The 25,465-nt window shown below is 49.0% G+C and overlaps 4 protein-coding genes across 7 annotated transcripts; all 4 read right to left on the reverse strand.

The window, feature by feature from the left end:
* Nucleotides 1-308: 308 nt before the first annotated feature.
* Nucleotides 309-6,451, reverse strand: apbb1 (amyloid beta (A4) precursor protein-binding, family B, member 1 (Fe65)). 3 transcript variants are annotated; one of them, XR_005100052.1, is made up of 16 exons: nucleotides 6,280-6,451; nucleotides 4,711-5,270; nucleotides 4,439-4,644; nucleotides 4,248-4,307; nucleotides 4,100-4,179; nucleotides 3,959-4,025; nucleotides 3,710-3,856; nucleotides 3,482-3,609; nucleotides 3,232-3,237; nucleotides 3,011-3,125; nucleotides 2,857-2,935; nucleotides 2,711-2,791; nucleotides 2,522-2,637; nucleotides 2,149-2,325; nucleotides 1,454-1,905; nucleotides 309-1,402 (listed from the first exon to the last, which is right to left on the reverse strand). XR_005100052.1 is itself a non-coding variant. In XM_037268805.1 (15 exons), exons 2-15 carry the CDS (start codon nucleotides 5,246-5,248, stop codon nucleotides 1,750-1,752), a joined length of 1,956 nt encoding a protein of 651 aa, XP_037124700.1. In that variant the 5' UTR covers nucleotides 5,249-5,270; nucleotides 6,280-6,451; the 3' UTR covers nucleotides 309-1,749. The 3 variants fall into 3 exon arrangements, 2 of the variants coding, with proteins under 2 accessions (XP_037124700.1, XP_037124701.1); XM_037268805.1 differs by having other exon boundaries at nucleotides 309-1,905; XM_037268806.1 differs by lacking the exon at nucleotides 3,232-3,237 and having other exon boundaries at nucleotides 309-1,905; nucleotides 6,280-6,450.
* Nucleotides 6,452-6,813: 362 nt separating this feature from the next.
* On the reverse strand, nucleotides 6,814-13,709 carry LOC119133116 (integrin-linked protein kinase). 2 transcript variants are annotated; one of them, XM_037268809.1, is made up of 13 exons: nucleotides 13,566-13,709; nucleotides 12,298-12,527; nucleotides 9,730-9,895; nucleotides 9,296-9,391; nucleotides 9,132-9,228; nucleotides 8,973-9,056; nucleotides 8,781-8,866; nucleotides 8,575-8,684; nucleotides 8,373-8,500; nucleotides 8,181-8,302; nucleotides 8,013-8,112; nucleotides 7,765-7,895; nucleotides 6,814-7,681 (listed from the first exon to the last, which is right to left on the reverse strand). In XM_037268809.1, the coding sequence occupies exons 2-13, from the start codon at nucleotides 12,384-12,386 to the stop codon at nucleotides 7,532-7,534; spliced, it is 1,359 nt and encodes a 452-aa protein (XP_037124704.1). In that variant the 5' UTR covers nucleotides 12,387-12,527; nucleotides 13,566-13,709; the 3' UTR covers nucleotides 6,814-7,531. The 2 variants fall into 2 exon arrangements, with proteins under 2 accessions (XP_037124704.1, XP_037124703.1); XM_037268808.1 differs by having other exon boundaries at nucleotides 7,532-7,681; nucleotides 13,434-13,570.
* Nucleotides 13,710-16,266: 2,557 nt separating this feature from the next.
* Nucleotides 16,267-18,179, reverse strand: lpar6a (lysophosphatidic acid receptor 6a). Its single transcript, XM_037268810.1, has one exon. It carries the CDS (start codon nucleotides 17,627-17,629, stop codon nucleotides 16,547-16,549), a length of 1,083 nt encoding a protein of 360 aa, XP_037124705.1. The 5' UTR covers nucleotides 17,630-18,179; the 3' UTR covers nucleotides 16,267-16,546.
* A 1,132-nt stretch (nucleotides 18,180-19,311) lies between these two features.
* On the reverse strand, nucleotides 19,312-25,078 carry rcbtb2 (regulator of chromosome condensation (RCC1) and BTB (POZ) domain containing protein 2). Its single transcript, XM_037268807.1, has 12 exons — nucleotides 24,878-25,078; nucleotides 23,395-23,536; nucleotides 22,907-23,057; nucleotides 22,676-22,842; nucleotides 22,419-22,577; nucleotides 22,053-22,160; nucleotides 21,837-21,979; nucleotides 21,573-21,763; nucleotides 21,152-21,278; nucleotides 20,281-20,420; nucleotides 20,077-20,207; nucleotides 19,312-19,937 (listed from the first exon to the last, which is right to left on the reverse strand). The coding sequence occupies exons 2-12, from the start codon at nucleotides 23,518-23,520 to the stop codon at nucleotides 19,797-19,799; spliced, it is 1,584 nt and encodes a 527-aa protein (XP_037124702.1). The 5' UTR covers nucleotides 23,521-23,536; nucleotides 24,878-25,078; the 3' UTR covers nucleotides 19,312-19,796.
* Between the last annotated feature and the right edge of the window lie 387 nt (nucleotides 25,079-25,465).

Here is a 25,465-nt window from a genome sequence, read left to right on the forward strand (position 1 = left end):
GATGTAAGGGAAAGGAAAGGAGGGAAGAAAGGACAGAGGAAAGGTCAGAGAAAAGGGGAAAAAAAAGAATGGGGAAAGGGGGAAAAAATGTGACAAGACAGAAAAAGCAAAAGAAAATGGACAGGGAAAGGAGAGGAAAAGAAAAAAAGAAGTGTTGGTGTAAAGAAAAAAATCAAAGGGCAAATTAAAGGGAAGGAGGGAAGGAAAGAGGAAAAAACCAAAAGATAGCTAGCGAGATACAAGATAGAGGGCTCCCCCGTGTGGCTTCAGTGTGCACTGCAACTAAAATAAAAAAACTACAATCATGGTAACGGCAACGACAGCAATGATATGTTGACATTTATTGTGCGCTGACCTCTTGTGTATGTATATATTTATATATATATATACTGTATATACATCCATTTTTGAACATCTAAAATGTACATGGGAAGAAATAATAACTTAATGCCACTAGCCGGGAATGGGCGCGGGACACGATGAGCAAACGTGACGAGGAAGGCGGCGGTGATCGACGTGGGTGGGTTAGTGTTGCTAAGATAGAAATCTATACATTACTTATACATCCTTTTTTTTCAATCATTACTAGGGTGCTACGACACATCATTGATGAGATCATTCACTTGTTGCGTACATCCACAGCAAAAAGCAACAAAACGTTTGAGCGTGGAAAAGTTATGCTCATGGTTTTGTGTCCAAAGAAAAACAAAGCGGCTGCGTGGCCGCTTTCTACGGCTACTTTCTAATTCGACGCACGCACAAAGAGAGAGAGAGAGAACAGGACGCAGAGGATACACCAAAAAGGTAAACATGCATGGTACAGCACTACCGAGCGGGTGTATGTGAGCACGTGTGTGCGTTGGCAACAGTGCGGGCCGGGTTGTTGACGTTTCCAACAAGGTCCTTATTGCACACTCAACTTGCATGCTAATCAACGAAAGAACGATGACTATCTCTTTGGAAGACTCACGTACGTTATGCGCATCGGCGAGGGAAGCTCAGCCCCGCCCTGCCTGAGCCTCCCTCGCCATCTCAGCGATGGCCACTGAGTGTATGTGTTGCGTTATGTGGCACACTTAGCTTAGCCTCAACATAGACTCGCACGAAAAGTCGAAATGTCGAGCGCAGCCCCGTTGGCAATTGGCCCTCCAACTTGAGGTTGCCGCAGCAATGGCCACCGTGCTTTGGCACCACCTAGTGGCGTCTTTGTTTCTGGCAACTAAGTTGACTGATAAAACAATAAATGACGCGTTGGGCTGAGCGTGCGACTGAGTTTTTTGAAACAATCTTAGATGAAGTCATTTTCTACTGTACATGGTGGCATTTATCCTGAAAGGCTGCCATGAGGAGATTCAAGTGGATGACAATTTAGGTTGCGTGTGTTCCAGAGCTTCCAATGTCACTTAGCATACTCTTAACGCACACATTGCGCCGAGGCCTAATAGGGAACAACGTAGTGTATGTGAGAGACAATCTACAGCGCTCATTCGAGCATCTTTTATCACGTGACGGATGTCCCAACATTCCAAGCGTTGTTTCTGTTAAAACACAAAAATAGTTGAGAATCACATCAAAGAATCCCAGTAAGGCTGGAATGCCATCTATTAGGAGAGGAAAGTTTCCCCCCCAAAAAAAAAAAAAAAATCAGGTCGCCTTTTGCCCCTTGAGCATGTGAGTGTGTAAGGTGTCAAAAAGTGTGAGGAAAAAATTGGAGCTGTTTTGCATGGACCTTGGCGGCGCGGCGGCCCATCAAGGTGACTGGGAGCCCGAACGGTAACTCTTGAAGCTGCCCAGCAGGCTCTGCACTCCTTTCTTGACGCGGCGGGCCACAGAGTCGGCGGGCGGGGTGGGCAAGCAAGACGCCAGGCTGGGCGGACGTGCGTCCAGACACTTCTGGTAGCGTAGCTTCAAAACAGAAGTACAATGTTAAAATGGAAACGCCACAAAGAATGAGGATACTTTGTAAGATAATGGACAAATTCAAATGTAATGAATGACAGGACTAAAATGTTTTATGATGTGAGCAAATATACAACGTGCGGTTGATATCAACATTTCAGGGTGACAAAAATTAACTGATTGAAAGTCAGATAAAAATGAATATGGGGCATTTCTGTGGTTGCCCCTCCCAAATGCAGAAAGACTGACCATGCAGGCGGCCTGGACAGCCTCGCTGAGGCTGGCGGCGTTGGGCTCGCACCAAAACTTGTGGCAGGTGAAGTCTCGCGGGCCGTCGGCCATGATGAAGGCGAAGGTGCGCACGTCCTTGCCCACGCCCATGAAAGACAGGAAGCGCACGCGGCACTCCGACACGACCTCGTCCGTCTGAAAATAGCAAGTTTGGTCAGCCAAGGCGTCTTCGACCTCGCTGACGGCGTCGCTTTTCTACGACAATTTACATTTCTTATGCATACCTGTTATGTTAAACAAATGAAATCACATTTACAAAAAGACTGCACTTGGTTACAGAAGAAGGAATCCAACCCTCAAAAGGGGAAAGAAAAAAAAAATGCTCTTGAACCTGTTTTGCGAGTATGGTGAGCGTCGCGGGCGCCACGTTGACAGACACCGGAGTCCAGTCATTTTTGTCTTTGCCCTCCACGGCCACCTCCAGAGCCTCGTTGATCACGTCCATGCCTGCCAAACGTGTCCTCGTGTCAGATACGTGCGAGAGGAAAGCGTGACAACAGGGAGTGGAGTCTTTTCTTACCCACTGGCTTGAGCACGGCCTCGCAGCCGAGGTAATACACTTGGAAGCGCTGGAAAAGTTCATTCTTGGGAGCCGGAAACTCTGGCAAAAGAAGGAAACGATCCATGTGAGCAACCGGAAAATCTTGAAGAGGTGCTTTTGTTTACCTTCAACGGACAACGGCTTGCCCGTGTCTGAGCTGAGACGACTCACGCCGGGCTTGGACGCCTTTCTTTCCATCATTATCTATCGGGAACGTGCAAAGAGGAAAACGGTGTTGACCCCCGCTGTTGAAAGCGTATCGCGCGAGGCGAGTCCCACCTTGGCGCACATCTCGTGCAGAGTGGTGGCGATGTTCTTGGCGGGCGAGTCGCAGCGAAACACGTGACACTTCAGGACCTGCGTCAGACTGTCCCGGGCCACGTAGGCAAAATCCCTGCGGGGCAAAGCGCACAAATTTGAAATTCACCATTATGAGGCGGAAAGGTTGCGCACACCACAGAGAGCATAAAAAAAAAAAAAAAAAAAGGCCTCGAGTATACCTTTCCCTGTTGGCATGGGCAAAAAGCAGCATGGAAGAAAAACACAAGCGTTAGAACAATGGCAAGACGCAGCTGTAATACCCTCGAATATCCAGCAGAGGCTCTCAAAGCGCAACTCGGAGTTGAAAAGCAAACGAGTCAAAAGGTTGAATCGAAATGATTCTTTCACAGGGCCACGTCCCTCTTGTGAGGAAAAACTCAGGTTGCACAACAATGAGTCCGTTTAGCTGCGCTGGGCGTGAAAACGGACCTGCCGTTGTCCCTGCCGACGCCCCATACGCGGATGCTGCCGATGGACTGCACGTGAAGCAGCGTCTGTCCCAGCGGGTCGATCAGGTTCATGGTGTCCTTCTCCAGCACCATCAGCATGTCCTTGCCCTGTGTGAAAAAGACGTGCATCAGTAGAGTTGGCTGAGCAATGTGGCCTTCAACGCAAATGGATTGGAGTTTTTTTTTCAGGTCTCAGAGCTGGCGTCACCTCTCCCCAGATGCCGGCCGTGTCGTCCAGGTTGTGCTTGTGGTAGGACAGCTGGCGGATGCAGTTGTTGACGGCCACGCTGCTCTTGCCCGGCGCCACGTCATCCTCCGACATCTCCACCCAGCCCAACGAACGCACGGCAAAGCACTGCCCCCAGCACAAGGGAGACGGTCAAGCAACAGTCCATCCCTCTTAGCACTCTCATCGCTAAAATGAGGGATAGCCGAAATATCAGAACGGACCGAGTACCTTGCTTTCTAAATCGGTGCAGAGTGGGACCGGGTTCTCTTCATCCTCAGACTGGGAGCAGTTGTAGCTTCAGCGTGAGCGACAAGAGATTTAGTCAGTTTTCCTTGCAAAGCCTGTTGACGTGACGCTAAGAGAACTTACTTGAGGTTGATGGAAGCATAGCGGAGAGTGGCCCCCTCAAACTCTCGCAGGCTTCGATCCGACGCGGCCTCTCCTTCCTCCTGCGGACGTCACGGTTTAGAGACGAGTTGGAATCCTGCGTGTGCCACGCGTTTCCAATACTTGTTACCTTCCACAGCTGTCCGTCGGCGCCGCCTTCCTCTATGCTGGAAAACTGCGGCCAGGATTCCTGAGAACACGCACGACATTGGCCGATCAAATGCGAGCACGCAAACACGGACCGTGCGACAAAGTTCCCTCGCTGGCTCGCTCGGGTCTTCCAAATGGGAAAAATATTTGGGACTCGAGAGGGGGTCTGACCTCAGGCTCGTCGCACGGCGTCCTCTCCGGAGACACGGCGGAGGGCATCGTGGAGTCGCCCACCTGCCCTAGTGGGGAGGGGGGCTCCCACTGGGTGGTGCCGGTGGGGATGTGCCAGTAGTAGGTGCCCGACGTGTCGCGCACACGCATCCAGCCGGCCGGCAGGTCCGTGTCCGTCTCGAAGGCGCTCGAGTCCCAGAAGGAGTCTAGGGGATGATGAAGACAAATGCAGGCTTGGCTTCCGCGTGCGCCTCAAGTGCTCCGGTGCTCACCACGGTTGCCGTTGGGAGAAGAAGCGTCGGCGGCGTTAACGGGGCTGGCGGCGGACCAGTCGGCCTCATCGTCGCTCGGTATCCCGTTGACGTTGGCGAACAGGAGGCAGGCGCTCCTGCCGGGGACACCTCCCTCTTGTCCTTTGGGGGCGCCCTCTTCATCTGGAGGAGCTTCCTCCGACTTCTCCTCCTTGTCCTCCTCTTCCCTCTCCTTCTCCTTCTCATCCTCGTCCTCGTCCACAGCGTGGATGAGGAGCGGCTCGTTGAGGATGTTGTTGGCCTCTTCCCGGGTGGCCGCTTTGGGGGACTCGTCCCGCCCCCCGTCCGGGTTGCCATTGTGGCTGATGTTGCAGTTGTGGTCCTGCTCCTGCTGGTTCTCGCTCACCTTGCGCAGCTGGTTCTGACCCTCCTTGTGCCACTTGGCCTTGTTGCCTGTCGACTCGTGCTCGCACCAGTCGTTCAACTTGTTCTTTCGCAGCTCCTCGTCGCGCTGCTTGTTGGCCACGTACGGCCTGACGTCGTCGTCGTGGCCGCCCATCGCTGCTTCACGTTCCACGTAGCTGTTGACCGACATAGGGGAGACAATATACTCCCGGATTCTCTGCTTCTGCGTGTTGCTGCTCTGTACGGTTTATTGCTCATTTCCACTCTATACATTAGCATTTAGCTTTAGTGAAATGAAATCATTTCAAGAAATCTTATGGCAGCCTCGTGAGCAGTCTTTCTCAAATAGGGGGGCACGAGGGGGGTTCCAGGGGGTGCTCGTGACCTCAGCTAGCATTTGAATTAGGATACAATTTTATGCAGAGGTGTACTTATTTTATAGACAAATCTATAGTGATTGACATGTAAAAGATAAGAGGGGGGGGGGGGGGCCCGTTATTCGCGTTCTGTGCCCAATAACCCCCCCCCCCCACCCCCGGGGGTTGATTGTGACGAAACGGAATGATGTTAGCAGGCTAACTCGCAAAACAGAACATTTATTTAATACCACGATAGCAACCCTGTGGTATTTATTGGTCGTAATGTAATGCAAAATGCAAACCAAGAGGAGCTTCGCTGTTGTTAGCATGCTAGCTCACACAGCTAGTGAAGCTGTCTCACTCCAGTGGTGTTTTTAGTCGTCAATCGAGTCGAATGGCTCAAACTACACATCTAAATACACACTTTTAAATCATATCATTTATTTAAACCAGCCAGCTAAGGCTGACATTTCGCTATGACGTTTTAATCTTTCCGATCCGAAGCGTACTTTGGCTATAGTTAATCTCTAATAATAACGTTGCCCTAAATGTCACCATGGCATCGCGGTGACATTTATTGCTACTCGTGGAATCAAATAATACGCGATGAAATCAAATAGGCTCCATGAAACCCTGCCACGTCGGCCGCATTTTTTTTTCTCGATGCCTCGGCCCGCCGCCGTATGACAATAACGGCCAGTCGGGCACCGTCCATCCGCCATCACTGCCGTCCGTCATTTTGGCTAAGCTAACGTTAGCTTCACGATTAAGCTCCGGAGCGTCGAATTAAAGCGCAATCTGCCCGTGTGGAAGCCTTTTCACTTACCGGCGGACCCTCCTTGGCTTCAAAAGACGTCCGGTTGAGCGAGTTAGCTACATGTTTCCATGATTAAGCAAGCGCAAACTGCTACCGTGCCCACGGCGACGGTCTCTCCAAACGGGATGGGGTGAGGTGGGGTGCGGAGGAGGGCAGTGGCAGCGGGGCTCTTACCCGGTTCGCAGCCTAAGCATCTGAGGGGTGTGTCTTCTCTCCACAAAAATAAAAAAATTAAATTCGATATGATTCATGGACATTTACAACCATTTGATTAGATTAGATTCCGTGGGACTACGATTCCATGTGAAGCTTTCATTATGTTTATTAAATTTGCAATAACATGTAAAAGCTCCAAAGTCCAAACTGTCCGTGTCAACTAAATTCAAAGAAACAACAAAAAAATAATCCGCAACATCAAATCAATCTGGTCTCTGTCGCTTGTAAAACATAATTTGATACACAGTACAGATTCAGGCAGGCGCCGCACTTTATATTGCCACGCACAAGCTTTTGGTGAATGGCATAGAAAATGAACACATAAAATTAGTCATAATTTTCAATTTAATACATATATTGTAGATATAAATACATTAGTATACGTTGCATTTGATTTTGGCTCGGATGCAAAGAAGTAAGCGATGTAGGCACAGAAAAGACAAGATAGATGAGCACGTGAAGACAAAAGAAAATATAATGGCATGCAGAATGCAATGACAAAAAAAAAAAAAGACGCACCCACAATGATTTAGAATAAGTACACCATTTGTTCTTCCTTTGATGGCCACAATCAAACACTCCTCCCAAGGATTTTTTGACATGTAGAGAAATAAGAACTAAAAGCACTTTTGGTCTAGATTTTCAAACGAGAGCCCAAAAAAATAAACCATCAGTATTATTTTTGGTGTATGGGAAAACGTTTTAAAAATAGCTTTAGTCATTACAAAGAAATGCTTTGTCATGCTTTGCGAAATGCTGACTCGTGCTGCGTCAACCCTCGGGTTGAGCAAACATGCGCCTTTTGGAATCTCCCTAAAAGTCATGGTTTGATTCAGCGATATAGGAACACCTTTCACATCCAACCAAAACCCGTCGATGCCCTCCACAGGTTACTCAGCCACGTGTCTTTAGTCAACATGTGCAACATTCCAAAAAAAAAAAAAAAAAACTCTTCCAGAAAAATATACGGCTGCTGAGGGTGAGCAGTTTAAGGCAACATCAGGGGGAGGTGTACAATGTCTGTTCAAAAGTTTTTTTTTTTTTTTTACTTGTCCTGCATTTTCTCCAGAATAGGCACAATCATGTCAAATTTGGGCCTCTTGGCCGGGTCCTCGTTCATGCAGATCTTCATCAGCTTGCAGATGTGCGGCGAGATGCCGGGCGGAATGGTGGGCCTCAAGCCCTCCAAGGCCACCTGAAGACAAAACGAGAGTTAACAATATCGCAGGGACCAGCCAACTTTTCTTCTTCTACGGCATGAGCCGGACGAGATCTGACCTTCATGCCGATTTCCATGTTGGAGAGGTCCGCGAAAGGCACCTCCCTGGTCACCAGCTCCCACAGCAGCACGGCAAAGCTCCACATGTCCGCCGACCGCCGGTTGATCTCCTCCGGCTTCTTCTGCAGGGCTGCAAAAACGATCAAGCAGGCCAAGAAATCAGAACGGCCGCGAGGGCGTATCTCGTGACGAGTCATTGTTGTTTGACTTGGGCCAAACTGTGCGTGTGGTGTGCGGCATCACGCACCCTCGGGAGCCACCCAGGCGGGCGAGTACATCCTGCCGGGACACTGAAAGGAGAACTTGACGTCGGCCATGCTGATCCTGGCTGTCATGTCTTCATCGATCTGTTGATCAAGCCAAGAGCGAGATGTCACGCCCGGCGCACAATGTAGCCTTGGTGACGTGTCCTCACCATGATGCTCTTGCTGTTCAGATAGTGTCGGGGGATCATGGGCTCCAGCGTGTGCAAAAAGGCCATCCCGCAGGCGATGTCCAGAGCAAACTTGACCGCTTGCGTCTGGTCCACCACAAAGTCTGAGAGCAGGACGACACGGCGAGCGAGGTCACTACGAGGTGGGTGGGATCTCGCCGGCAAAGTACTCACTGGTGCCCTCGTGCAGCACGTTGTAGAGGGAGCCGTATGGCATCCAGTGCGTGATGATGATGGGATGAGGGGCCGGTGGGGACTGACACGCTCCCAACATGGGGAGCACATTGGGATGGGAAAAGATCCTGCAACAGAGGGAGGGCGCCCGGTTGTGACATCGCAGTCAACGGGAGAGACGGCAAAAAAAAAAAAAACGCACCTGAGTTTGGGATACTCCTCGTTAAAGTCCCTGCTTTTCCTGGTGGTCCAGTCACGGACCTTCAGCACTTTGACCACGATCTCGTTGCCTTGCCAGCGCCCTTGCCACAACTACGTAAAATGGAGAAGAAAAAAAATGCATGTAAGACTACTGCAAAAAGATATTGGCGTCGAGAACGGCGAGGGTTGGCCGCATCATCAGCGTACCTCTCCAGATTGGTTTTCGTTTATTCGAGCCAGGAGAGAGAGCTGCTTGTAGTCCACGCCTGCGTGTTTGTTCAAAGTACCGTTGCCTAGAAACAGAAGCGATAGGGGGAAAAAAAACAAACAAGCCAAGTCATTAACACTTTCCAGACGAAATTTGATCAAGTTGCTCTTCGCCATGTGTTGCGTACTCACGAGGTCGTGTTCGGGTGGTGCCTTTCCAAAATGTGTCCTTGAAGGGGATTTTGTTCAAGTTTTGTCCCATTTTCTCAGCTTTTTCTGCACAGCAAAGGGTAGAATGAGCAGTGAAGAGTGACCGGCAAATAGTGAGAAGCCAGAAAACAGGGCTGATACCTCTGAGAAGCTCTTGCAGGTGAGGCTTGGCTTTGTCCAGGGGGGTCTCGCCATATTTGTTACAGATGCTCACTTGGGCCCCGTTGGTCACCAGGTCCTGCGAGGCGGACAAGAAGCAAAAGCTTGCGGCAATTGAGCGCTGAGCAAAATGGGCCTCCACTAACCTCCGCCACCAAGTCTTGTCCCCAGAAGCAGGCGTAGTGCAGTGGCGTGTTGCCGTGTTCGTTGGCGGAGTTGCTGTCCGCTTTGCACTGAATCAGCTGCCGGCAAACACAGAGGACCAGACGTCAGAGACGGCCGGCGGATTACGGACGCAGCCGAGGTATCGCCAACGTTTATATTTTTTGCTAGTGTGCAAGCTCTATCTTGACACAATCGAAAATCAAAACGAGGCCTTCAAAAGTTGTCATGACAAAGCCGCATCATGACATTTGTTCCAAACCATAAAAAGATTGTAAAAACATTTGGACAGACATTTTGTCCACCAGATGGCGCCAGTTTGTATGCAACTAATAGAGACCATTTTGAGGCATCTAATATTCGTCTGTGACTTGATGACACAACATTAGCGGGATGAGTCGCCGACTTTTTCCAGTACCTTGCCCACAATGTCGCGATGTCCGTGGCTGGCGGCCAGGTGCAGGGGCGTGTCATCCCCGCGGTTCATGACGTTGATGCGGGCGCCTCGCATGATGAGCATGTCCACCACGCCGGAGCGGCCCTCCCGACACGCCCAGTGCAGAGGGCTGAAGCCGTGGTCGTCCCTGCAAAGTTGCAACATCACTTTAATGGACTTGAGTTCACTTCGGAGTCAAGTCGGGCTGTGCGTCAAGACGGCCCGGCACGTGTCAACTTGTCCCTTGTGCAAGCGCGGCCCGGATGTCAAGTTGGCTCACGTGTGCCAATTGGGGTCCCGAGTCCATTCTGCCCATCCCGCGCCGAGGAAGATTTTTTTTTTATGTGTCTTGACTTGATTGCATCACAATCTGCTCTGAGCAGCATTGTGGCTGACACAGTGGGCCTACTGATGTGCTCTGGCACACGGGCGTCAGCAGAATGACACAAGCCATTCAGTCAAAAGCCGACGCAGACCTTCTAAGGGCAGCGAGAGCTCCATCTGTTCTATGTCGATTAGTTTTTTTTTCATTCCTCTGGCAGCTTGGCTCGTCTCCTCTGTCTCGCTTCAAATCAAGTCCCCACACAGACGCGCAATAATCAGACCAGAGAGAACTGAAAGAGCATTATGAAGGCAAGTCAAGCTTCCGCCCCGGCCTCCCGTTTCACTGGCTTGTGCTAACACGTCCCGCGCAGACCCAGTCAGTCACACTACACAGGTCTATCTGTGCATCGGGCGGGAGGAGGCTCATTTCCCGTCTGAGTAGAAGGCCAAACCCCAAAAACTAATTAACTCAAGTCCCCGGAAGGAAGTCTGACACATCTGGGAATAAGATTTTAACTGCTAACAAAACGACGGAGAATTGAGCGGAGAGCACCACAGAGGAGCGGCTGTGATCGACAACCTTCTTGGGCCATTTGTGGCTAAATCTTGCTCATTGATGAGCCAAAAACAGCATCTGAATATTGACTTTCCCACTCCTGTTAGCATTAGCGTGGCACTTTGAAGCTCTACGGATTCTCATGTTTGCGGCAGAGCTCGATTTTCGCTTTGAGCTCGACATATCTTCCCCCTCCCGCCCTAAGCCCCTCGTGGATCGGCTGCCGTCATTTATTTCAGGCGCTTGCACCTGCCAACGGGCCTCAGTCTGGCAGATGAGTCACAAGGAAAGCCTCGCCGCCGGCCGCTCGGCGAAATCTGAGGAAACGAGCGTCACTTGCCGACCAAGCGTGATTCATTCCGTTTCACAATCAACTGATGACGACGGGAACGGATCCCTCCGGACGCAGCGATTTCTACGGCCTTTCATTCACAAAAAGTGTCAGCGGGAGTTATGGCGACCACTAAATGTCCGCTTCCCGCCGCGCTGACAAAGGGAGTTATATATAAAATCAGCAAACACCCCGTAAAGCTCCCGCCTCGCCATCCCAAACAAGGAGCCTTTGCTCGACAGAGCTCAGCCTGCGCAGCTAGCGGCGTTAGCGGCGTAGCTAAATAAAGACGACGGACTGAAGCGGTAAGCCAGAGGAAAGCCGAGTGAGTGCTTGTTTGGGGACAAACGTTTGGAAACGGAGGCAGCGAGGGCAAAGTTTCAAGTGCAGCAGCTGAAGATTTGAGCTGCCTTCCAAACGGCAGAATAAAGAGGAATGTCGAAAACGGAATCGGCCGAGCGAGGTGGGGGCGAGATGCGCATTCCGCGCACACTTGTCTGTCTGGCCAAACACGACTTGGACAGCGGAGCCGCTGCAGCGCAGTCGTCCTGCCGGGCGGGAGCGCGACTGCGGCTGCCCGCGTGTTATTCCTTGTAAGGAGATTTAGCATGCGCCAGCCACGCTTTGCGTTTTGTGGCGGCAGAGTAAACAATCCGGGAGGACGCAAAGTATTTCACGCTGAGATTTGAAGGTCAAACACAATCCCAATTTTCCTCTTGGGGGGGCGAGCCGCGCTCCTCTTCTTCCCGCCTGAGGCAATAAATCAGCCAGCCGGGAGGAGCGAGGAGTTCGACGCGCTCATCGGCTAATGGAAGAGTCGGGACCGCTGCGGACGCCTTCAAGCGGGTCGGGAGAGGCGTTGGCAAGCCTCGGCTGCCTCGCTTCTGCATCGCCGGCATCGCGGCCAGCTTCCTGTGCTTGCATCAGGCGATTGCCGACCCATAAACACGCGCTTCCGAGGAAGCGGGTTCAATTCCAGGCCGGCGTCCTCGGGGGACAAACTGCTGTCCCACTGCTACTGGAAGTCAGCCGAGGCAGCCAAAGGGCCGAGTCACGCCGGCAAATTTTTAACTTGGGCACGAGTCGTCCCTTTTGGACAAGCTTTATTCCAAAACAATGACTTAATCTCTATCCCTTTATTTAAAAACAGGACAGAACTGTATTTGAAATTGCCAATGGCAAAAATGCACAAATTAATTTGGATACTGGTCTACATGCTAATTAACTGTTTACCACCATAAAATCCTACTCATCGTCTGGTAATATTTAAAAGACATTTCATGCCAATTAAAGCATTATTTTTTTTAAGATTCATGGATTCAATCACAGGAACTCTCACCCTTGGTTGAGGTCATTTTCCGTGTTGTCAAGCCAGAGGCGCACGGCCACCGCGTTGCCTTCCCGACACTGCGTGAAGATGTCGTCCATTATGGAACGCCCGACGTTAGCCCGAGCGGCACGACACTGCGTTGAAGCGGCGAGACGGAGCTTTCATCCGTCCCTCACCGAAACCAGTGAGGGACACGGTCGCTGAGCCTCTTGGGGGGTGAGGAGGGCGCTCGCAGCAGCCTGAAGTGGAAAAGAAGCGTGTTGGAAATAGTTGGGGCGGGCTGTACGGCTTTCAAAGAATATTGCAATTTTAAATTTCACCCTTGAGAGGACAATGGACATTTTTCACGTGATTCATCCCAAATTGGAGAAATTAGAGCAATCCCGTACATGCATATTGCACCAGGATTGAATGTAATTTCTATTTTCTGATTGTTTTAGAATTAATAACATAGCGTATACAAAGCATGCAGTTTAAGTACCAAACAATAATGAGGAGAGAAAAGTGTCACTTTTGGATTTCATTTTTAAGTCATTTACACTTTAAACGAAATGCATTTTCAATCACCTCGATAAGAAAGTTTTCGACTGTTTGTTGGTCGTTTGTGAACATTTGCCAATAAATTCAACCAAATATTTGCAAGCTGTTGCTTCCTCAAATGGAGGAATTGCTGTTGTTTGCCTGTGACGGTGACTTAAATGTGTCCAGCTTGATCCTTGACGATCTCGTCAAGAAAAATAACCAGCATTACTCGTAATATTGGTCATATAATAATAATATTGATTTAATGGAACGCTTCTTGCACTAAAGTGCGTTGATAATTGATTTGTGTTTAACACTTGGAACTGCAGAATGGGCGAAACATTGCGAGGCGATTATAAATTAGATACTACGTAGAAGATCACCCTAAAGTGTTCGTCAAAGTATTTTCGATATGAAGGCGAAGTTTGATGAGCATTTAGTCGGGCTAGCACCGCCTGCCATCGCGCTAACGTGGTGGAAAAAGCAAACTTGTTGATTTCCACTCAACAGGCCAGAACACGGAGCGCTCAGCCGACACCACACTCGAGTAAAAGGAAGAGGAAGCAAAAAAAAAAAGGAGAGGGCCCGGGGGTACTTTGGCAGCTGCAGCCTAGCAAGCTAACCTCCATTCTTGACGGTCCGCTTCTCTCATCGGCAATTGCAGGTCAGCGACAAAAAAGTCGGCGTCGCTTCGCCGTTTAACGAGCACGACGGGCGGCCTCGACTCACCAAAACAGTCCGAGGCGATGGCTTACCAGATGTAAAGGAGTAACTGGAGGCCTCGGGAGAAGTTTAAAGCGGTGTTCCTTTCCGTCTCGGAGAGACTGAACCGCGCCGAGTCGTCTGCCCACGTCCACACCCTCGCGCAAGGAGGGACAAGCTACCCTGTTATGGTAGCCGGAGGGGGCACGGCCCCCCCTGCTGGCCATGTGAAACATCGCATCAAAACATTATACCCTCAGGGGAAGGATTCTTTGGAGACACATAGAGGTAAATTAGATCGATGAGGTCCCAATGTCCATCTTATGTCCTACCCCTAACCCCACATTTAATATTAAAATAAATATATTTATTATAAATCAGTCTTCTAGCCCCAGAAAACACAGCAACATGTTTTTGTAACATATTTCTCACTTCAAAAAATTGCAGTAATAACATCATGAAATAGAATGTAATGAATTAAATATATTTTGCATCATAATTTCGTGCGACAATCAAGCGAACTTCTTTCTTTTTCATTTTAGGTAGTGATTCTTTTGTGTACCACTAGAGGGAGCCACATTGAGAATTACTGCAAGGGTACATGAACTTAGTATTTCATTTTTACGTAGTGATTCTTTTGTGTGCCACTAGAGGGAGCCACATTGAGAAATATATGAACTTAGTATTTCATTTTAGGTAGTGATTCTTTTGTGTGCCACGAGAGGGAGCCACATTGAGAATTACTACAAGGGTATATGAACTTTAGTCATGTTTTTATGTTTGTCAGCACCCCTCAAGGGAAGCGAAGGCAGTAAGAACTTCCTTGCTTTGTCTTGCCACATGAAAAGCTTGACCAATGGCTTTTCTGGACTAAAGTACTGAGACTGCTGCCTGTGAAAGTGCAACCTAACAGCAAGTTTGCCTTTTTGCTACTGAATTTGGCCTTGTGAGCTGCATGGAAAGCAATGCTTTGCAGGATAACTAAATAAAGGTGAAAGAGGAAATAAAGCGAGTTGACTCCAGACTTAGTAGTATTGTGAAATATTGCTACTTTTCTTTCCTCAATTTCATCTTTACACAACTTTAGGTGTAAAATGTTTCATCATGCTAATGCTAAGGCACTCAGCTTGATAAGGTTTGTTTAGATGGGAGCGTGGGGGGTAAGTCCTCTCATACCTCTCGTACTGTTGATGTTGTTGTTGTTGATTAACCCAGTGCTGCTTCTCATTTTTGGTCTCAACAATGGCTTGGTGTTGGCGCTTGAGTCAACTTGTGCGGTTACAGAGCGGTAAGAAGACAAGGTAGGAGAGTGCAGTATCTTGGACATGTCAAATGGACGCAGCTGATATCAGCATTTCCTCCCAATGTAACTTGAAAAGGCACGCCAAGCATTCAAGGGCGGGAAATGCTTCATTATCCGAAGCAGAGACTCCCGTCTGCCCCCACCGCCGTTGTCGTCCTCCTCCTTTTCCGACTTTTGCGACATCTTGAAAGGAGGAATTTGCAAGGAGTGAAAGAAGGAAAGAAATGTCTTTCATGCAGCTTTTTTTGCCTGATAAAAACAACGTCTTGGTTTCAGAAATTTTGTGAGCTCACCCTTTTTGTGCAGGATATCTTCAATGGGGCATGTACATGAAATAAATGTCCTCAAAGTAATTTCTTTGAGGTGACAATTTTACAAGAACAATCTTTGATGCAAAAATTGTCCGGTCCTATTATTAGTTGAACCAAGATGCTTCTACATGTCTGGAAATGGCCGCCTTCAACCGACAGGAAGTGGACCGTTAGATGGTCCGGGCTGGCATGACCCCGATGGAGCTTGTCAGCCTCAACACAGCTGCCGTGTGCAAGCGTGATAGCCTCGCGTAGCCTCGATGCAAAAATTAAAAATAAAACAAGATAATAAAAAAAGCTCCCTTGAAAAAAAGAGCAAGCAGAATGCATGTCTGTGTCTTGTCAGAGGCGGAGGTCAGCTTGATTAGATAAGCTTTGTATATGCAAACGAAGCTTTGTTTATTACCTCCCCCAAGGAAGAAGATACAGTACCAGTCGTAGGTTTATTGTGACCTTTTTTCCCCAACCGCTATTTTGAAAGTGTGAAACAGCAAATATTTGGATTTTCTATCACGATGCATCTTAAACCAGGGTCTGTTTTCACAACAGCAATGGAGTCCCGCCCACGCCCTTGACTCAACCTAAAGGTGGCGTGGCAATTCACGTCACACCCAGCCATCTGTTTTGCACTGTTGGAAGCAAAACCAGTTTGAATGTCCTTCCTAAAATGGGGGAAAGAGATGGAAAAAAAATAATAATTTGCAAACAACCCTAAAAGCTGTTTTTATGTTGCAGCTCATGTTTAAGTGTTTGAAAAGAAAACTTCTACTGATGCCCTTATTTTTTTTCCCAATTTGACTTTTTTTTTTTTACAAAACATTGTACACTCACGATATTCCCCCACCGAGGCACGCAAACATAGGCTTCATCTAACCTCCCCCAAAAAAAGCGTGGCTGGTCATCAATTTCGAGCAGTTTCTATTCTCAGATATGATCTGCTTTATTAAAGAAATTGCCCGCTTGCGTGCATGATTTCTCTCAATGGTTGCGCAAAACTTCCGTACAGGAACTTGGCACTCCCTGCCAGAGTGAAGCTAGACGCTCGCTTCCTCAATCTGGCTGCAGCCTGAACGCAAGTGTAGTAAAGTATGCGTCATCCCAAAGTGGTACCGCATCTCCATTTATGTAAAGAAACAAGTGTTTTGTTTTGCTTTCTGGTGCAAATGGTTTTATTTAAGCTTTTCATCCACTGCTGTGCTCAAAAAAAACCATCCGACCTTTAACCCCGCATGTTAATTTAAGCGTACTAAAAGTAGCAACAGATACACAAGCACTTCCAAAAGTGTTCACTCCTTTCCAGGTGGTTGCGTAATTTCAGGATAATCCCCAGTGGGAGGACATCGGGGAGAGTGCACAGGGCCTCATAAATCCACAGTCGGAATTTAGAGCTCATAAAAAAAAAAAAAGGTCCAAGAGAGCGTCACACTGAGGACTCGTTGAGCAGCATCTTGGATTTGAGGTTCCTAAGGCCGCACTGCAAGTTGGAGCTGGATTCCGACTGCAGGGCCTCGGAGAGTCTGGCGTCACACGGCCTCCCCGCCAGCGACTTCCTCTTGATGGAGTTCTGAATGGTCTCCGAGGTGAAGTAGTAGACGATGGGGTCGAAGCAGCAGTTGGAGACGGCGAGGCACAGCGCCACAGGGTAGATGGTGCGCACCACTGACTCGGCCAGGCAGCCCTTCAGCGTCTTGGTGCGCACCAGCGAGTAGAAGACCAGGTTGACGTTGTACGGGATGAAGCAGAAGCAGAAGGTGCTAAGGTGCACGGCGATCATGCGCAGGATCTTGGTCTTGTTCAGCTTTGCGCCGCCGTCCCGGCTCACCTTGTGGGGGCGCCGCAGGGTCTGCAGCACCCTGACCGAGCAGCCCACGTTGAGCAGCAGCGGGAGGACGAAGCCCACCGTCTCGATGAAGATGACCACCTTGGACAGGTGCAACTTCCACTGGCTGGAGGAGAAGTTCTCAAAGCAGAAGGTGGCGTTGGCGCGCTGGCGCTGCCGCGAGGTGGTGTCCAACAGGTAGCCCGCGGGCAGGCTGCCCGACAGCACCAGCACCCACACGGCGGCGCACACCAGCTTGGCGTTACGCTTGGTACGCAGCGTCCGAGAACGGAAGGGGTGCACAATGGCCAGGAAGCGGTCCACGCTGATGCAGGTGAGGAAGAGGATGCTGCCGTACATGTTGGTGTAGAAGAGCGACACGGAGACCCTGCAGAGCACGCTGCCGAAGGGCCAGCTGCGGTTGATGAAGTAGAAGACGCGCAGCGGCAGCGTGAAAACGAAGAGCAGGTCGGACGCCACCAAGTTCATCATGTACGTGGTGGTCTCGTTGCGCAGCTTGAGCGTGCAGGTGAAGATGTAGATGGCCACCACGTTGGTGACCAGGCCCACCACAAACACCACGCTGAACACCGTGCTGTACAGTGGGTACTTGAAGCCGTCGTTCTGGCTGCAGTTGCCCGCTGAGACGTTGCCGGGACCCGGCGGCGGGACGCCGTTGAACATCTTGGAGATGGAAGCTCCGTGGGACAGCGGCTCTGCTTAGCGACTGTCCACTTTTATTCCGGACACTGGCGGGGACCTATTGAGGTCATCGCTGATGCACGGGTCTGAGGATAGCCTAAAGTCCTGGACCTTGGAAACTTGTTCCCAAGGATTCAAACCTCTCGACTCGTCCCCGACGTGATGGCCATCCTTGATATCCTCGCGGAAGTCCAGCTCGTGGTGAAGAGAGCCGAGGGGGGAGCCGGCATGCCCCTTCCTCCCCCGCCACCGTGCGGCTCTAGGCTGAGAAGTTGCACAAAGGGAAGCCGGGCATATCCACAAGATGAGGAGAATGGAGAGCACCAAAGTCCTGGCTTGTCCTCTTCTTCCCTCGCAAAACCAAAAGTCAGAGCAAGTCACAATCGGTCTTCACTGGCTTGTTTCTCCTTCGCTGGGTTATCTCAGTGAGGAGCAGCTGCCTACTTCTCCTTTGTGCCGTTGGTTCGCTCGCTCGCTCGCTCGCACCCCCCCTCTCCCTCTATTGCTCTCTCACTGAGTCACACACACTTTTGTACTTTGACTGGGCTGGGATTCGGTCCCCACCCCCCGGACCCTCCCCCCTCTCCCTTTGTCTGCTCCCACAGGACTCACAAATGCTGCATATTTGTCTTTTTTTTTTTGTCATTTCACAGTGAGCTTGCATTTGTCACTGTATTTCCAAACACAAAAATATATTTATTCCAGAAAAAATATTTGCGTATCAAATATCTGTTCGTTTTTGCCCTAAAATTAAAAATAAAATTCCACTTTTGGTAGTTACATGCATTTTTTGACGGGTTTTCTAGGGATAAAAAAACCTGGACTGTTACTGTAAATTTTTAAACTATCATTTTGAATTATTTTCCCCCTCAATGGCAGCAGGATTGTTTTCCTATCCCAGCTCTGAATTGAAACCCAAAAGTTGTCTATTATAGGCAAGAAAATAAACAGCCGAGTGAACATTCCAGAAAACACACATGCCTGCCATGCAACCTCCACAATTGTCTTTAGCCTAAAACCAATCCCGACATTCAAACAAGCACAGGCTGAACAAAAACAGCACAAGACGTGCTCCAATTCCCAAGACTGCTGAAGCTCTCACAATACCAGGAAGTATGTTGCCCCCCCCCCCCCCCCCCCCCCCAGTTCTTGAGGCCAATGCTAAGGCCTTGAATGGCGAGCGATGTCAGGTGACATCACGCTTCGACGGCATCACGTTGGAATTCCTGCGAACAACACGAAGAGATTGAAGCGTTCCCACTTTGAGCACGTTAGCGTGCAGCTCCATGTTTGGCTTGCCTTGTAAAGCAACCAGCCCCCCCACAACGGCACACCTGTGCAAACAACCACACTAACACCGTTAAACTGTAACAACGGAAACATTTCTTGCGTGGGTTTTTGAAGGTCACACATGGAGAACAACGGAACAATAACTGAAAACACTAACAGGACATGGTGTCCTATGCATGCCACGCCGGTAGGTGGCGATATTATTTTGTGACCGTACACTGGCAACAAGAAAATTAAATTATTATCAGTTAGTATCATATATGATAACGCCAAAGGAAGGTGAGACGAAAGGTCACGATCGATACTTGGGAGTGCTTATAAAAATTCTACACACCCCTATTCAAGTGCTATATTTTTGTGATTCTTTTTTTTTTCTTTGGGGGGTCGCTACAGCGTATTGTGCATTGTTCTACCTCACTCTAGCTACCAAGAAGACAAGACAAGTTTGAGTGTTTGCTATGTTTCCTGTTTTTAAATACAGATTACATAATGTAACATAGTGCAACTGGTATAAAAGTGTAAATGTCCAGTAACATTTGCAGTCCTAGCAGGTGATCGTTTTTTTTTTTAAGCCTGCATACCCCCAAAACTACAGGTGGCGTACATTACGCCACAAAAAGCTGTAAACAATACCACGAAGGGGAAGTTCTTGTCATCGTTTTCTACCACCCAGAAGAACGCAATCATAGTGAAGAAAAAAGATAACGAAACAAGCGGAACCTTTGGTCTTTGTGGTCTTCAACGTTGAAAAAAAACCGATAGGGCTTCATTTACCTTAGGGTGTGTTGGACTCCTAAACATTGAACGGTAGCGACGTTATCACAAGTAAGGGCGGAGAGGATTTTTTTTTTTTTCTCTGTCAGTTTTTGAAGGCCCCGTGGCGGCTGGCTTTGCCGATAAAGTTTTTGAGCAGATCGTGGTCCATCTCGGCGAAGGCCTGCGTCTGTGTGACCGATGTCAGGTGGTTGACGCAGAACTTGAAACAGAACTCCTCCAGGTCCTAAAAGGGATCAAGTCTGGTCAGCAGGAAGGAAAGCGAATCTCAGGTGTCTTTAAAATTACAAATCCATAATTGGGAGGGGGGATGAAAAGAAAAAAAACGACCTCGAAAGCGAGAGCATGTTTTCCCAGGAGCTTACCCGGGCTTCGTACTTGACGGCAGCCGAGAGCAGAGTGATGGCGTTGTCCTCCGAGATGCCCCTCTTGATGGTGTCCTGGCACAGCCTCTTGAGCCTGCTCTCCCGGTAGAAGGTGGCCAGGTCCAGCAGGCCTGAAAAAAAGGGGGGGGGGGCAGAGGAAGGAGAGCGGTCCATACCGTTGGTTGTGTTACCGAGTGTCCTTACCCACAGCGTCCTCTGGTGGCAGATTTATGGAATCGGTGTAGAGGTACTCCAGGAAGGCTCGGTACACCAGGAAGGGGAACTGCTGGATTTCAATGGTGTCCTCATCCGTTTCGTTCAGCAGCACACGGAAATATTCACACCTGCGGAGGAATAATGAAAAAAATAACCATTTGGAATCAAAGGAGTCTGCCAAACCTGAATGCAAAGGGGGGTGGGGGGGGGGGGGAGTGGTGATTGCTAATGCCTGCATAAAAATGTCAAAACTACAATGTAATGGCAGCATAAAAATATGTTGCCCCCATAAAAAAAGGGGAAGTACTATTTCATGCCTGTGTTAAAAGAGAGAACATAAAACTGAAAGCAAAGTCATACTTTCATCAAATATGAGCTGAAGAGCTCCATCATCGTATAGAGGCTGCGTCCTGTGTGTGCCTTTTCCAGCGGCCTTATCTGTACAACATACGGAGCTGAACAAACATAGACTTCCTCAGTTAAAGTGCAACTCCAGCAGCTCGGTGGACACGCGATCCTCGCGCCACAGGCAGGCGTTTTTGAAGTGCTGCATATCCGCGGCGTACTGAGGTTAACGCCGCCGACGCAGCAAGCAGACTGTCTGGCTCCTTCCGAGTAACAAGAATGTAGATGCTCCGTGTCCGGGGAACGCCGTTATAAAAAGACTAACGCGGAAACAATACGTCTGCCTGGGCTTCCCCTTTTGACACCGAGGGGAAACGCCGCCGCGGACACGCGGTGTTCTTTCACCGCAGCACGCTGGGAAAAGTTGGACCTTCCCTACGCGACGATGGACGTTTTGCTCAATCGACTGCTCGCTCTGGTTGTCGCCGCGTAGACACGCGAGAATTAAACTTACCTTATTTTTAGTAGGGCTTTGTGCACATGGATGCACTTTCCGTCCACTCGGAACTTCAGATCTGAGATCTCGGGGCTGTCAAACTCTTTTTTGAGCGATTGTGCCACCGTCAGGTAGTCTTCACTGTCTGCGGCATGTGGGGGAAAAAAAAAGTCTCTTAAGGTTTTTGAAATCCAATAAACAATAGAACAAAAACAAAAGAACGAAAAATGGGCACAGTGAGCGTGACATGTTTGCAGTCGAGTCAGAAGGAATGAGCAGGAAACAGACTTTCCTGTTTTTCCATTTCTTCGAATGCTTCCACGGTCACATAAAAGAGCCCGCTTGCATGACAATACGGTCATAAAAAATATCGATGGAGATGTAAAACAAAGTCAGGGCTTTAACAGAGGTTGAACGGAAAATTTCCCCACGGGCTCACCGACGGTGAGAAGGTGCCACGAGCCGGCGGGCGTGGCAAAGCAGGCAAAAACGTCGTCGGTGCAGGTGAAGTACGTGAGGTGCGGGTTGGTCACCACCTGACCACGACACTGGCCCCACATCAGCACCTGACCGCTCTGCGTCTTGGCAGCAGACGTGTGACTGGTGTGGCATGCGGCCACTTCCACGATGCTGCGGGGATACAGCGGTGCCTTTAATTCACTCAAACACTTCGACTTAGCATGTCGTGCGGGTGTTTACGCACCTCTCCTTGTCAGTGCTGATGAGCGTGGCGAGAGAGTAATTGTTCTTGTTGCCCGTGCCCAGCTGGCCGTACGAGTTGGCCCCCCAGCTGTAAACAAAGCCATCGTCGGAGAGCGCCAGCGTGTGCGCGTAGCCGCAAGCCACCTGCGAGGCGGGAGAGAAAAGGGCCTGGGTGCGCTTGCTGATGTCATTAAAAGGCAAACGGCCTCACTCTTACCTGGACGACCTTGATTCCCTGAAGAGCCGCCACCCTGCACGGCGTCTGCTGGTTGCCGGTATTGCCCAAACCCAACTGACCGTTGCAGTTGTAGCCCCAAGCATAGATCTGCAACAGGGGTGGGTGACATAGGCTCACTTTGCTAGCCCCTCCCTTATTGGATGCATCTTCTGACATCATCGCACCGCCAGCGCTCAAATGGAACTTTTCTTAATTTAGTGTTTTAACCAATTTCTCACTGCAGGACGAGGCTTAAAGTTCTTCCAAAAAAAGTCTCCTGAAATGAATTTTGCTCATCTTTAATGATGCTCTGACCAATTACAAGATCCAATTGTGAGTGGATTTGCAAGTGAAAGAACTCGTTACCTCGCCGTTGTCCAGCACAGCCATGGAGCACAGTTGCCCACAGGCGATGTTGACCACCACTTTGCTCTGCAGGCAACTGCTGACCCGGCGCGGCGAGGGTTGGTTGGCGGTGGACCCTGATCCCACCTGGCCCGAGTTGTTGTAGCCCCAGGCGTACACCTGAAGGCAGGGGCGACACGTTTGCTGGCTTAAATTTAAAAAAAAAAAAAAAAAGTTGTGTATAAGATGAGGTGGGAAAGACGCGTAAGGATCAGTACCTCTCCTTCTGTGGTAAGGGCAATGGTGTGGTGGGAGCCACAGGCCACTTCGATAACCTTCTTGTTCTGCAGGTTGGTGGAAACCAGGGCGGGGGTCAGCCCGTTGTTGATGGTCCCGTTGCCCAGCTGACTGTAGCCGTTGTGGCCCCATGCGTACACCTCGCCATCTGCGCAGAAAGTCGTTCAAGTTTCCTTGAAATAGGCTGCAAACTTTCGCCAGCTTTATGTTACCCGAAGTGGCGACCACCACGTGCGGTCCGGTTCCGTAGCTAAGCGACACAATCTTCTTGCCGCAGAGGACATCGATCCTGCGCGGCTCGATGGTGCTCTGCAGGTCACCGAGGCCCAAGCAGCTGCTACAGTTGGTGCCTAGACCGAAGACCTGCACGCAGACAAAAAGGCACCGCATTTCAAAATAATCAAGCAGACTTCATGCGTTGACATGTCAGGTGGCATCGGGAGCAAACATCTTTGCAAATTGAGGACTTGGACAAACAAAGCTGCAGATTGTAGTTCTTTAAGGGGCATTGCAGAACAAAACAAATGAGCAAGAATGAGCCGGTTGAATCTCCGCCCTCACTGTCTAGAATTAAATCCTGACGGCTAAAGATAGCGCTATTCCATCAGCTTACCCCCCCCCCCCACAGCCTCAGCACGTCGCATGTATCTGAAACCTGGCTCGACCCGGAACGCACAAGGCGGACACTCGCCGTCGTTACCTCGTCATTGACGGTGACATAAAGGGCTTCGTTGCCGCCGCTACCAAAAACGCACGCCTGCCGGATGAGGCGGAGTTCCTCAGGCGGGAGGAGGGCAAACACTGGCCACTTCCCCACGTCCAGCATGCCACTCGATCACTCACTGCGGCACAAGAAGGGTTGGGAAACCACAAAGAAATATGTTCAAGACGATCAGATGTGAAATGTCAAGATTTATCTTGGAGTCTTACAAAACCAAAATTGTAATACAACAAACCCAGGAGGATTCCCCCAATAGAAAATCTACAGGTAAAGATGCTGATAGATGGTGGCAAATTCCAAATTATTTCGAAACGAAACTCCTCCTCACGTCACCATACTTGGTTGAGACCATGTCGCCAGATGGCATCAAAGCAAAAATGGAAATTGCTTTGTCAAATTTTCTGTTGAAAATGTAAATCTAAGTTCCATTGTAGTTTACAAACCATCATACCAATTGTTTTGCATAGTGACTGGAATAACTTAATTGTAAATTCCCTGAACGATTTCATTGGAAATATTGTACAATAAAGATCACACATTGAAACGTTGCATAGGGTGATGACCAGTGCCGGCTCTACGCAGGGGCAAGAGGGGGCAACGCCCCCTCAAACAGATGTCCTGCCCCCTCGAATCAAACTTTTAGAAGTGAAAAACACGTTAATCAGCCCCCTCTCTTCTCTCATGTCGGTGCAGTGTGTGTCCTCACACAGCCTGCTGTCAGGACTCCGCGCCCCTCCGTAAACATCCAATCACTGCGGGTATGCAAATGAGGCAAGACGCAGCCAGAGAGTGTCAAGTTACAGTCAGCGCGGTAGGAGTTGGAAGAAGCAGTAAAAACTCCACCAAACTCGTCGTAATGACCCGTGATGTAACTAATGATTAACGACAACTCAAATAATAGTTAATATAACATTCATATTATATGTTCCCCCCCCTGAGAGATTGCCACCTTATTGTGGTCAGGGGGTTTGCGTGCCTCAGTGACCCTAAGAGCAATACCAGCAGAAGCTTTAATCTTCAGGTGGGACACCCAAGCTGGACAGGTCTTAGTGTAGAGGCCTGACATAGTGCAATCCACTTCTCCAGGTTGAGATCTGGACACACAGCTAACAACTGCCGTGAAGAAAACACTAACAGTGTTAAAAATGTGTAAAAAAAAAAAAAAAAAGAACATGCCCCCTTCACATTTCTGACTGCCCCCTCTTATGTGCATTCCTAGAACCGGCCCTGGTGATGACACCATCGCGTTGGTCTGACATCACAAAGGATTTTTTTTTTTTTTTCAAGCGACAATTAACAACACCTGCTGAACTTGATTTGACAAAAATTAAAGCCCATAAAGCAGTCACAATGCACTTCTGAAAAGTAGCAGTAGTCACCCCATTAGCTCGAGAGGCTAGGCTAAAAACAACGGCCATCCCAATCAAAAGCGATAAGCTGTCGTGTTTCACTTGACGGTTACCTTGCTTGTTGATACACAGAGCAACTCTTTAGTAGTTCAGAGACGCCGTCTACAAGTTGATTTGTAAAATTATCCTGGAAACAAGTTTAACAGGTCAAGAGGGAGTCTGGTTCATCGTAAAGGCAGGTTGGCAACTTGGCAAAACGCCGCAACCTAGTGCTGCTACACACATTCGCTAGTAGCTCCGTTAGCTTAGCGTCTGCCGGGTAGCGGAACTTCCGGTATCTTGACGCTGCATTGAAACGCATCGCGAATTTTATTTCATTTAAAGAATGTACTGTAAAACATATGCACGTCCATTTGCAATATACAAATGCACACCTCAAAATGAAATAATAAAAATATTAATATTACGATTTTCTTAATTTACGCGAGTGTCATGATTTTACCAATGCTACTACTTCCGGTATATTGATTTGTTCAAGCATCAAGGCTTTATCAAAATGTACGGATTCCGAACACAACGGTGATGTGCATATCCATGAAATTGTTTTAATTAATATACGTTATTGTTTTAAATTATATTGACGTTATTTTTTACATTTTGTATAAGTACGTCATTCAATACCGTCATACAATTTTTGGAAA

The sequence above is a fragment of the Syngnathus acus genome, chromosome 13 (assembly GCF_901709675.1).
Source record: "Syngnathus acus chromosome 13, fSynAcu1.2, whole genome shotgun sequence".
Classification (NCBI taxonomy): domain Eukaryota; kingdom Metazoa; phylum Chordata; class Actinopteri; order Syngnathiformes; family Syngnathidae; genus Syngnathus; species Syngnathus acus.